Source organism: Pectinophora gossypiella, chromosome 2 (assembly GCF_024362695.1).
Source record: "Pectinophora gossypiella chromosome 2, ilPecGoss1.1, whole genome shotgun sequence".
NCBI lineage: Eukaryota > Metazoa > Arthropoda > Insecta > Lepidoptera > Gelechiidae > Pectinophora > Pectinophora gossypiella.
The window spans coordinates 113,333-125,668 of record NC_065405.1 but is presented as its reverse complement, the minus strand read 5'-3'; the positions used below and the strand labels follow the sequence as shown (position 1 = coordinate 125,668).

The window sequence follows — 12,336 nt, the reverse complement described above, 5'->3', positions numbered from 1 at the left end:
GTACGGACGGAGAAGTGTTTGCTATGTAGCAGAGTAGTCCGGTCGTAGAAATAGTATTTATGTATGGCGTCCTTAGACGTCGGTACTAGTTGCTGCTGAGTTGAACAACCCGGTATACCTAGTAGTAGTACCGTGCTTAGTGGCGCCTGAGCTGCATACTAACTGACGTCGCGTCGCCGCAGTTTGCTGTGAATGCAAACTTGAAACTTTATACGTCTAGGCATCCCTACAGTGCCCAGACACGAAGTGTAACGGTAACGCGCGCAGCAAATATTCTTATAGCTTTTTTAAATGTAAAGCTTATGTCTTCCAGGATAACTTAGGTAAGAATTGGTTCTTTGTAGCCAGTGATCGCCAGCGAGCGGGGAGCGTCAGGCGCGCCGTCACTTAGCGGGAGTGCAGCACTCGTTGGCACACACCCGCCTCGCTAATAAGCACGTACTTAACTCTTGTTACTAGTTCGACACTTCGTTAGCCTTCGTTTTCTTACATCTCGCGTCTTCACGTTATATCGGAATGATGCACAATTGCAAATGTTTTTCTCTTTCACAGAAACAATCCTCTGTGAACACAAGGTCTTTTGACGTATTCAGTTGTAATGAAGTACTTAGCTGTAGCCGGGCATTTGTTTTATACGAAATGTCCTATTACTTATCTTGTTTTTGTACGTTTATGAACGAACACACGAATACATTGTTTTAAGTTTACGCGGTTATTATCATAATTAAAACACATAATAACGGGTTCTTACCGCGGCGGCAAAGAAAGAGGGTAGACAGATATGTCTGCCCGTAGAATATTATGGATCTACCTACTCCACTCCAATCTCATCAGTCATCCCGTGATCATGGCACTTGCAATAGTGTCGAAATATCGGGAGTCTCATATCCCCATTTAAACGCGGTAAGAACCCGTTATTATGTGTTTTAATTATGAACACACGAATGTACGAGAATATAAATTGTGCGGAATAACCATGAACGCAGAACACAAACCACGCATCGCCGGGCATGAGACAAGAGCCACGGGGTACGGGTTACACGGGGGCACGGAGATACGGAGACACTCACTTACTCACTGCACGGTACTCGCGGTGCAGTGAGTAATCAATCCCCCATCTCCACGAGGCTGGTGGTCTACAAGACGATGACTAGTCCGCCTGTGTCACTGCGGCCACTAGCGGATCCCGCCCTCTCACCCGCCGCTCCGTATCGCTACTCTCTTTGCCTTTTTTCCCTATTTTTTGTTAAAAGAAAGATTCCTGCCTTTTGATAACACGATTCGATTACTATATTGCCTTTGTTGACCTTTACCAACTTTTTGAGAGAACAAAGTATTATGTTACGTACAGGATGCAGAATATTAGTTACTAGCTTTTGCCCGCGACTTCGTCCGCGTGGCGTGTTATAAAAGAGAGATATTTTTCATACAAAAGGATTTTCCCGCTAATTCCCATTCCCGGGGGAATTTTGGGAATTCCTTTCTTAGTGCACCTCTACGGTACCTAAGCTACGTCCCTTATAAATTTCAAGTGCTTACGTTTAGCCGTTTAGGCTGTGCGTTGATATGTCAGTCAGTCAGTTTCTCCTTTTATATATTTAGAATATAAGTATGAAATGAAAGTCGTTTGCAGGCATACACGGTTAAATACAGATATTACCTATCATCAGCATCTGACACGTAAGTAGTTTTATACCGGCGGAGCGAGCTTGCCATCTGTTTATACAACATTTAAACCATGTTTAAACGAATTATGAATCGGCCTCCAACGAACAGCAGCAGCAGTCAAGAGTTGGAGATTTTATCAGCTCGAGTTATATAATACGTGACTTCGAGGATTTGTTTATTGTAAAAATGACGTCATATGTATCAACAGTGTCCAATTCCAGAATATAAACTTAGTACACTTAATTATAAAATACAATTTTCCATCTGAGCATCAAAGGGTTATGTTACGACTTACTTTTTGTACTAACATAGTCGTAAGTAACGCACAGATCGTAGAAACAACCCTGTGGTGGTACCTATGCGTGTTATAAACTAGCCTTAGATGGAAAATATACGTATTCCTTTTATTCTACATTGCTACTGCTACTTTATACATTGGTTGTTGTTTGTAGATATGTACTTACCTACAGTTTACTTCTTTTAAAGTGTGGGATGTTGTGTGTGGGTTCGATAACCGACCTCACTATATTGTAATTGAATACCGATAAACTATCTGTTTTATTTGGATGTTGGTGACGTTTTTGTCATGTCGTATGTTTGTTGCAGGTGTCGTGGATCCGGCACCGCGACCTGCACATCCTGACGGTGGGCGGCTACACATACACGTCGGACCAGCGGTTCCAGGCGACGCACTCGCCGCCCACCGACGACTGGACGCTGCACATCAAGTGGGCGCAGCAGCGCGACGCCGGCGTCTACGAGTGCCAGGTGTCCACGCAGCCCGTGCGCTCCTTCTTCGTCACGCTGCATGTCGTCGGTCAGTAAGAACACCTGCAGCGCTTCCACGCTCTATAATACTAAGAATATAGGGTCGGTTTCACATTACCGAGCTTTCTCGATGATTTATCTAAGACGAGACACGCCGCGTCCCGTCGAGAAATCGCCGAGAAAAATCACAATGAGGCGTGCTCGCTGCCGTATCGCTCCGCCGAGAAAAATCGATAGTGTGAAAGGGCGACTTATCGCATCCTTATTGAATCCTTAGATTCACCTGGTGAACCCATATAATTTCTGGATCCGCGCCTGATTTTACCCAACTCAAGGACACCCGAAGACGGCTTTTATTTAGTCAACAGTAAGTAAAGTCAAAGGATGAAATGTCAGGGAAGCAGTACAAACAACCCCGCGACCGGCGCGATAAGGCACGGCCCCCGCTGCACTACCGCGGTCGCTCGCCCCGACTTATCTCTCCTCACACTCGTAATACACATTTAATCCCCTTTGTTTCTTTCTAGCGTCGCGTCGCTATGTTTACTCAACGTGTGGTGTGGAATAAATAGGGCACAATGAAGCCATTTAATTACATTTCCCGCTTGCTAATGCTCCAAAGCCGCAATTTTATTCAACAATCGCGTATCGTTGCATTAGCGCTGTCACCACGCGGCCGGCCGGAACAATATTTGCGTTCCATTCCATCTCGAATATCGTGCGAACAATTCGAACAAACGGCAACTCGAAAATGCGTTGCGAAATCGGTACCGAGCCATTGTCACGGAACATTTTAACATATTTATTGGGGCGGATGGGCGTGCTTTGAATTAATCGGGCGGCTCGCGCGCCCGAAACAGCAATTTGTTGTAAATCCGGAGATAAAAGCCGCGAGCGGCCGCTGCCCGCGCGTCGATACTGTCGCGCTTGGTCGCAGTCACCGCCGCTGATTGTATTTAGGTAAACACACGGAAGGACGTGTTGCGGCCCATCAACCCGCGCGCGGTCCACGTGCGCCGGCTGACCGCGCCGCCACCGCACCGGCAGCACAGAGCACTGGTGTCGACGCGGGGATATCGCACAGCGCAACAAATCTACCGTTTCTGAGATTCGCACTGAACCGATACTTATTTTATATTCGTACTGAATTCAGCGGGGGTCAGTTGAACGGCTGCCAATATTGAATAAATTGAGATCCCTGCACCTACGAGTGGGTCCCCGAAGTCATAATAATGAAATATCGGAAATATACTGCTTGCAAATAACCGTTGAGAAATTGGAGAAATAAATCTAGCGCAGCACATTTCCACTACAAACAAGTTCCACAATAGCCCGGCTTGCTTGATTTTTTCTTTTATATCTGTCTATTGTTTGTGTTGGGTGTAAAGATAACGTATAGTAAAGATTGTTAGACTTTGTAATAAGGGTTTCCCTTAACTTGATCAAGTAACGGCACGGCACGGCGCGGCGCGCGGGCCGCGTGCGAGCCGCCGCCGTGTCGCGCCTCGTGACGTGTGTGCGTGTCCGCAGATGTGTCGGTGTGCGAGGAGCAGCACTACCAGCGGATGTTGGCGGACCAAGGTTCGTTGTTTGCGCACTTCGCGCCCCACTAACCGTAACGGCGTTGTTTGTCTTCATTAACACCAAAAACAACGGCTCCACTATAAAACGCCGCCCTGATTTATGCGCCCCGATTATTCCGCTACTATTTAAGGTTCCTTGTATAAAAGCTGCGAGACTAAACGAGAGATTCCTTTATCTCTTCCATGGATTTATAGAGGCATTTAGATAACCCTTATTGGAGTTGACTAGAGAACCTAATTTGAAATTATCTATGAACAAGTTTATCACATTGATAAATAAACTAAATAACTCAGTTTTAATAGAATGAAATGGGAATGTGTCGAGAACCCCGCTACATATTCAATTATTTTCGGCAAAGTATTTTTGGTCTAACAATTTATTGTTTTGCTGTGTGCGACTTAACATTTGTGAATTAATTAGCTTTTGCCAAGGCTTTCGGAGTTAGTAGTTAGTAGCTGCGGCTGTGTGTTCTTATGTTGTTGTTTATTCCCATGAGGTATATGGTACCTGACAGGTACTGATGATGATGCCAATAATATACTTACGTTCTCATTTACGTTTGATTAAAATGATAATTTCAGTACTTAATTTATTAAAGAAACATCAACAATCCAACATATTATTAAATCTTTCTAAAATGACTGCACTTGGATATTGTTCAATTCTATACGTATTATTACATACCTATATGTAGGTCTGTAGGACACATCGCCAGTGGGATACCTTTATTTATTTATTTGTAAATCGTTTCAATAACTGGGCGTACACATGTGAAAACAGCGTATCCATAAAATGAATCGTGTTAATTGAATCAATTCGGATATTAAGAGCAGGAGGGGGGCGGGGTCGTGTGGCCCGCGAGGTGGTGGTCACATCAAGGACATAACTTGCCTAATTTCAGGAATGTCGAACCCACTCCCGACCCCTGCTGCCTCGAACCACATTGTGATTGGTTTACATTCTACACAACCACCACAAATCGTGAACACTTCTGAAATTAAGTACTTAGTAGGACGATTTACTAAGTGGATCCTTACACCAATAATATTCCTAGTGCCTAGTACCAACAATATTTCTTATTTGAGCAACAGTGTAGCTCCACCTTGTCCGGCACATTGCTCGGGGCTCATTCCTAACATTGTACTGATGTTATGTTTCCAAGATTTTCAATCTCTTACGTTGTCCTGTCGGTGGTGTAACTCGGTACCGCGACTCCCCGGGACGAATTTAGTATTTACGACTAACAATGTCTGATTCGCTTACAATCTAAAGTTATTCGATACATTCTTTCGAGCGCCTTACGTTACAAAAACTCGTGTGGTCTCCTAAATTTCTTCCAATACACCTCAGCTTATTGATACATCACTGTACAGGGTTACATGTAGGTGTCGGTGGCTGTACAGAGCGGCGGAGTGAATTGCAATCTCCCGCCGCGCCCCGGGGACCGCTAAGTAATCGCTCAGTTACTTAGTGTTCCGCCTGATTATTAATCTCCCGCTATTGATAAGCTAAAGCGACTTCGTCACGGCCTGTAGGTGAATAATCCGCCATTCCAAACACGTCACGTTACACTATACTGAGTCTCTAGTCAACAGTTTGCATACGAGTCCGCCACGTCCCAATTGAAGGTCCGCGGCGGGCTGTAACTCGTATCGCTTCTATAAATTTTGCGAAGAAATGTAACTTTGTATTGTTGCGGCAATCAATATCCGGGTAAACAAACAGTCAGATAAGCGAGCCCTCAGCCGGGATGATGACTCTCCGGTTATCTAAGTGAGATACTCCACCCAATACTTCAGACAACCCCTTTCAGGAAAATCGTTACGCGTGGAGTAAAAAGCTAACTTGTACTTATTTGAAAATGATTTTCAATAGATAAGTGAAGCCCCAAATCTTCATGTCGCTGACAGCATAATTCATTGTCCATTGGCTGATTCCAGTGTAGGTAAAGCGTACTTCTCACAGGGACGAGGATGATAATTCTATTACAGGTATGAGATACGGTCCTTGTAAAAGTAATATTGTATATAATATAAAAATACATGGCATCACGCCTGTACCCCTGTAGGGTTAGGCAGAGGCGTATAGTACATACACCCACTCCTGGTTACAAAGGGCGACCCTATTACCATTAATCGGACACAAACCTTGGAAACCACGTGATATAAATTATCTATGATCCAAACATGAATTCTAATTCATAAAGTCGAATTCAGTGCTTTAGAGCTCGAGCTGGGATTTGAACCCGTACGAGTATTTTGTTTGTACGTGCGTATCTACATCATGTGATATATAATGTCGTACACCCCGTCGCCGCGTGCTCTGACGTGTCCGGTGCTACTCCAACCCACGTGGTCGAGCCAATGAAATCTTTAAACCCTTGTTCTGCTAACGTCAGTAGTCTCTCTTTATTTAAGAGCTGCGCTCTTGTCGGTGGAGTAATCGCCATTCCTCTCTTCTTCCCGCCAAATCCTTCACCTCCTGATACGACACCACCTGCACCTTCTCTTTTATTTGTTAACGTCAGAGGTACCTATCTGAAAATCCGTTTGCTTAGATACTTTTTACTAAACTCAGTTATCCTTTCACTTTTGTGAAAACAAATGTGACTGGTTGTTTAATAAAATCTAGTGTAAACTGTACATTTCACTACAAATAAAAACTTTTGTTATCTTTTTAACCAGTTGGTGTTTAGGCTAGCTTGTTTAGACGCTCCTAGAACCAGCCCGACTCAGTAAATAACCAGGGTAAATGTTTGCAAGTTGAGGCGCATGCCTGCGCTCCTGTCTCTTGTCTTAGGTATTTAGACAATATGTTGTTTTATAGCTCAATAGGGTAGAGTTAGCTTTACCTAGAGAGCTTTTAATGATTAAAATCTGATACCAAGTTACGACGATCGCGTTAATTACCTTTTGTTAGCCAATCTCGAAAATTATTTCATATTCATTAAAATGGGTACTCGACATCTCGTGCTAGAACAACAACTAAAGGGTATGTAAGTAATATTAACATGTTGACAGTTGTGACAGCATCATCCTGTTGTTGTAGAGTAGAACAAACTGTGCATTGCCACGTGGACGCTGCGTAGTTGTAAATCAAAGAACAAGTCGCGTGCTGGAAACAAACAGTTCACTTTAGTGAAAACAGAAAGACGTTCCAGTGAATTTTAAGAAGGCGCTTGATTTCATAACCTCGGTGTTATGCAGTGGAAGTGAGAATTTAGGTAAATATTTAAGGCAGCGGCGGCGAGGCGCGAGGCGGCGAAGCGGCGAGGCAGTGTCGTGGGATTCGTGGGAATGCTTCGCAAAAGGAAATTGCACTCGCGACTGCGAGCGCTCACCGCTCAGCCCGCACGGCACGCCTCGCCTCCAGCACTACACCTGTGCTTCAGGAATTCTTTACCTTTCCTCCGCAGACATGCTTCGAATTTTCAGGAATAGCTAATACACGGAGCTATCGTGACGACGCCGCTACCGCACGTCACTATGTTTGAATATTCCACGAGCTGAACCCGCACCGCGCCGTCTGCGTTATCTAATAGCGCCATTCTTTTCAAGAGAGACATTCCTGAAAGCTGCTTTAAAAATGCGATCGAAAACTACAGTGATTTGTGGGTGCCCCGATACCGGCCGACAGACGCGGCCACCGCAGCGCCGCGCACCGCACCCTACCTTACCTACTATCTCCACCAACGATTGCCGACGGTCATTAAAAAAAACTTTCAACTCTTAGGTAAAATTATTAGAATAAAAAACACGACTTATTATTGCAATAGACTAAATGTGGCAATAAATCCATACAAAATTTAAAAGTTTCTTTTTGCCGTGTACTTGTGTACTCTACCAGATTCTTGTTACTTATATCTTGAAGGAAATGTATATGTGTTAGTACGTGTATTTTACCTACTCTTATAGCAATACCAACAGAGCGGCTCCATGATGATAATTAATGATTGAAAACAGTCGTTTCATTGGAAGTAATTGAATGCAGCGGACAATCAACGGCGCCGGCGCCGGGTGCACGTAGCGAGCGATGGAGCCGGCACAATTAATACAAATACCCGCCATTCCCCCGACGCCGGGAAAAACTCAGTTTTATAAAATACAAAGCCTTTGTCGCAGCGTTTCCATGTTGATGGTAGTATTGGAGCGTATTGCCAACAAAGCATTACTGACTTACAACACGAGGTAACAAGGCTCACCTTCAATAAGACTTAACAAATGGTGTTTATGTAATTCAGGGAATTCTCTGGAGGCAGTGGGCGTACTCTTGACGCCTCACAGAACCCTGGGTACACTCCGATACTTTTCATAAGTTGTCGTAACTACAGATGTCAAATATTTGTCATTATCTGTCATGTAATTACTGTATTTACGAGTATTGAAACAACAGGCTTGTCGTTATACTGGCGTTCGTTGATGAATTACATTGTATTAACTTATGCCCGCGGCTTCGCTTGCATTAAATTCGGAGTAACACGGTTTTTCCTGATTTAGAGCACAGAAGAGAACTCGGAACAGAATATTATTTTAATACGCTACTGTAAACGATATTAAATGTCTTTCCATTTGTGGATAGAATTTAAAGATTCTGGGAATTGGACACACGCGAACATGCTACATACAATTGTCCATGGGAGAAGCACGGCTTTTCTAAGTTCACCGCAGCCTTTGCTAATGAGGAAAATTGCAGCCTTTTAACCTGGAACGGGAGTTATTGGGATTTGTGGGATCATTACATTTTCTCCCTTTCCTACGCCGGTTAAGACAATGGCGCTAATGATGTTGCGGCCAAGTTGTGGGACACGAGCTCTCGTCCCATCACATAATCTCGGGGCATCCAAATTTCGCATTTATAAGCTATTTATCTGTCGAATGTTCATTTGTTGTTTGTTTTGTTTGTTCTCAAAAGCTGATTCATTAATGTTTAGATAGGTTTAATGTTTTAATATTGTTTTAATTAAATTATTTTATTATTCGTTTTTATCTTAGAACGGGTACGTATCATAATGCATAAGTTTAAAATCTATAAGTTCAAAATATATAAAATTAAAAAGTATAATAGTCAGAAGAAATAATCATCAATATGCATAACTTCTTACGTTATATATAAATATCATAATGCGTAAGTTTACAATGTATAAGTTCAAAATATGTAAAATATTTAAACTAAAATCTTCACCGCCGCCTCTCAGCCCTTCGGGCCTCGATGGTCACAAGTAACCTAACCCGCAAAGCGAGCCCCCTGCCATACAGCCTTCGTAACCTATATCTACAGTGTCGGGGTGCCGCGAATTTCCGTGCTCGTTTTGCTCGCACCCGTGACGCGGAGCTCCATGGAAGAAATAAAAATATATTTAATTTTAAATTATTTATTATGCGTAAAGCCAATATGCCTAAAACCACTATGCTACACAAGAAAAGGACAAACATCATTAGGCTTAACAAGCATTATGCTAAGTAAAACAGTATGACAAGTAACCATTATGCCAAAAGACGATTATGACTAAAAAAATATGCCTTATCGGTTGTGCCTGATTAAAATAGGAAAAACAACATTATGCGAAAAAAATATAAAAGTCATTATATTTAAAATATTGTACAGCTTTATGTTCAGGCTTAGTCATTTAAAATTTATCTCAAATAACTATAAATTTTGATATATTCAATATTTTGATTTTCGGTATTTTAACTGTATATATTCCAACGTATGTATTTTGAAATTATATGTTATAAAAGGTAGCCCTAGGAACCATTATGCATTGTGTTTGTCATATGTTTCGACCATTATGGCATTCAAACTTAGAAGAACTTATCTATACTTATAATAAATCTGTAGAGAGGTCAATTCTGTACATTAAATATTTTTTCAAAATAACTATCAGGGGGTGATAAGTGGTCGATACTGATGCCAAAAATGCAATCAGTAAAATTTTTGTCTGTCTGTCTGTCTGTCTGTCTGTCTGTCTGTCTGTCTGTCTGTCTGTCTGTATGTTCCTTATAGAAACAAAAACTACTGGACGGATTTTAATTAAACTTGGTACAATTATTCTTCACACTCCTGGACAGGTTATAGTATACTTTTCATCACGCTACAATCAATAGGAGCAGAGTAGTGAAGGGAAATTCTTTTGTATGAAAAATCTAAACCACTCAAGTTAGACGTTTGAAATTTGGCATGCAGGTACCTTAGATACCGTAGAGGTGCACTAAGAAAGGAATTCCCGAAAATCCTACGGGAACGGGAATTAGCGGGAAAATCCTTTTGTATGAAAAATGTAAACCACTCAAGTTAGACGTTTGAAATTTGGCATGCAGGTACCTTAGATACCGTAGAGGTGTATTAAAAAAGGAATTTCCGAAATTCCTACGGGAACGGGAATTAGCGGGAAAATCCTTTTGTATGAAAAATCTAAACCACTCAAGTTAGACGTTTGAAATTTGGCATGCAGATACCTTAAGTACCGTAGAGGTGCACTAAGAAAGGAATTCTCGAAATTCCCACGAGAACGGGAATTATCAAGAAAATCCTTTTATATGAAAAATCTAAACCACTCAAGTTAGACGTTTGAAATTTGTCATGCAGGTACCTTAGGTACCGTAGAGGTGCACTAAGAAAGGAATTCCCGAAATTCCCACGAGAACGGGAATTAGCGGGAAAATCCTTTTGTATGAAAAATCTAAACCATTCATGTTAGATGTTTGAAATTTGACATGCAGGTACCTTAAATACCGTAGAGGTGTACTAAGAAAGGAATTCCCGAAATTCCCACGGGAACGGGAATTAGCGGGAAAATCCTTTTGTATGAAAAATCAAAACCACTCAAGTTAGACGTTTGAAATTTGGCATGCAGGTACCATAGGTACCGTAGAGGTGCACTAAGAAAGGAATTCCCAAAATTCTCACGGGAACGGGAATTAGCGGGAAAATCTTTTTGTATGAAAAATCTAAACCATTCAAGTTAGATGTTTGAAATTTGTCATGCAGGTACCTTAGATACCGTAGAGGTGTACTAAGAAAGGAATTCCCGAAATTCCCACGGGAACGGGAATTAGCGGGAAAATCCTTTTGTATGAAAAATCTAAACCACTCAAGTTAGACAATTGAAATTTGGCATGCAGGTACCTTAAGTACCGTAAAGGTGCACTAAGAAAGGAATTCCCAAAATTCTCACGGGAACGGGAATTAGCGGGAAAATCCTTTTGTATAAAAAATCTAAACCACTCAAGTTAGACGTTTGAAATTTGGCATGCAGATACCTTAAGTACCGTAGAGGTGTACTAAGAAAGGAATTCCCGAAATTCCCACGAGAACGGGAATTAGCGGGAAAATCCTTTTGTATGAAAAATCTAAACCACTCAAGTTAGACGTTTGAAATTTGACATGCAGGTACCTTAGATACCGTAGAGGTGTACAAAGAAAGGAATTCCCGAAATTCCCACGGGAACGGGAATTAGCGGGAAAATCCTTTTGTATGAAAAATCAAAACCACTCAAGTTAGACGTTTGAAATTTGGCATGCAGGTACCATAAGTACCGTAGAGGTGCACTAAGAAAGGAATTCCCAAAATTCTCACGGGAACGGGAATTAGCGGGAAAATCCTTTTGTATGAAAAATCTAAACCATTCAAGTTAGATGTTTGAAATTTGGCATGCAGGTACCTTAAGTACCGTAAAGGTGCACTAAGAAAGGAATTCCCAAAATTCTCACGGGAACGGGAATTAGCGGGAAAATCCTTTTGTATGAAAAATCTAAACCACTCAAGTTAGACGTTTGAAATTTGGCATGCAGATACCTTAAGTACCGTAGAGGTGTACTAAGAAAGGAATTCCCGAAATTCCCACGAGAACGGGAATTAGCGGGAAAATCCTTTTGTATGAAAAATCTAAACCACTCAAGTTAGACGTTTGAAATTTGTCATGCAGGTACCTTAGGTACTGTGGAGGTGCACTAAGAAAGGAATTCCCGAAATTCCCACGGGAACGCGAATTAACGGGAAAATCCTTTTGTATGAAAAATCTAAACCATTTAAGTTAGATGTTTGAAATTTGGCTCGCAGGTACCTTAGATACCGTAGAGGTGCACTAAGAAAGGAATTCCCGAAATTCCTACGGGAACGGGAATTAGCGGGAAAATCCATTTGTATGAAAAATCTAAACCACTCAAGTTAGACGTTTGAAATTTGGCATGCAGGTACTTTAGTAAACTTAAAGCTTAGTTTCAACAGGATATTACAAAATTCCCACGGGAACGGTAGTTAGCGGGAAAAAACATTTGTATGAAAAAATCAAATCTAAATAAAAGGAGAAACTGACT

The 12,336-nt window shown here is 41.8% G+C and overlaps 1 protein-coding gene across 7 annotated transcripts in view; it reads left to right on the top strand.

Moving 5' to 3' along the window:
* The window catches only part of LOC126373913 (zwei Ig domain protein zig-8-like), a 505,869-nt gene that overhangs the window by 469,730 nt on the left and 23,803 nt on the right, over window positions 1-12,336 (top strand). For 5 of the 7 annotated variants that reach the window (XM_050020292.1, XM_050020300.1, XM_050020284.1 and 2 more), the window contains 2 exons: window positions 2,275-2,485; window positions 3,967-4,017. In XM_050020292.1, coding sequence (XP_049876249.1) covers window positions 2,275-2,485; window positions 3,967-4,017 — 262 coding nt within the window. The remainder of the gene's footprint in view (window positions 1-2,274; window positions 2,486-3,966; window positions 4,018-12,336) is intronic. The other 2 variants (XM_050020319.1, XM_050020309.1) reach the window with 1 other exon arrangement.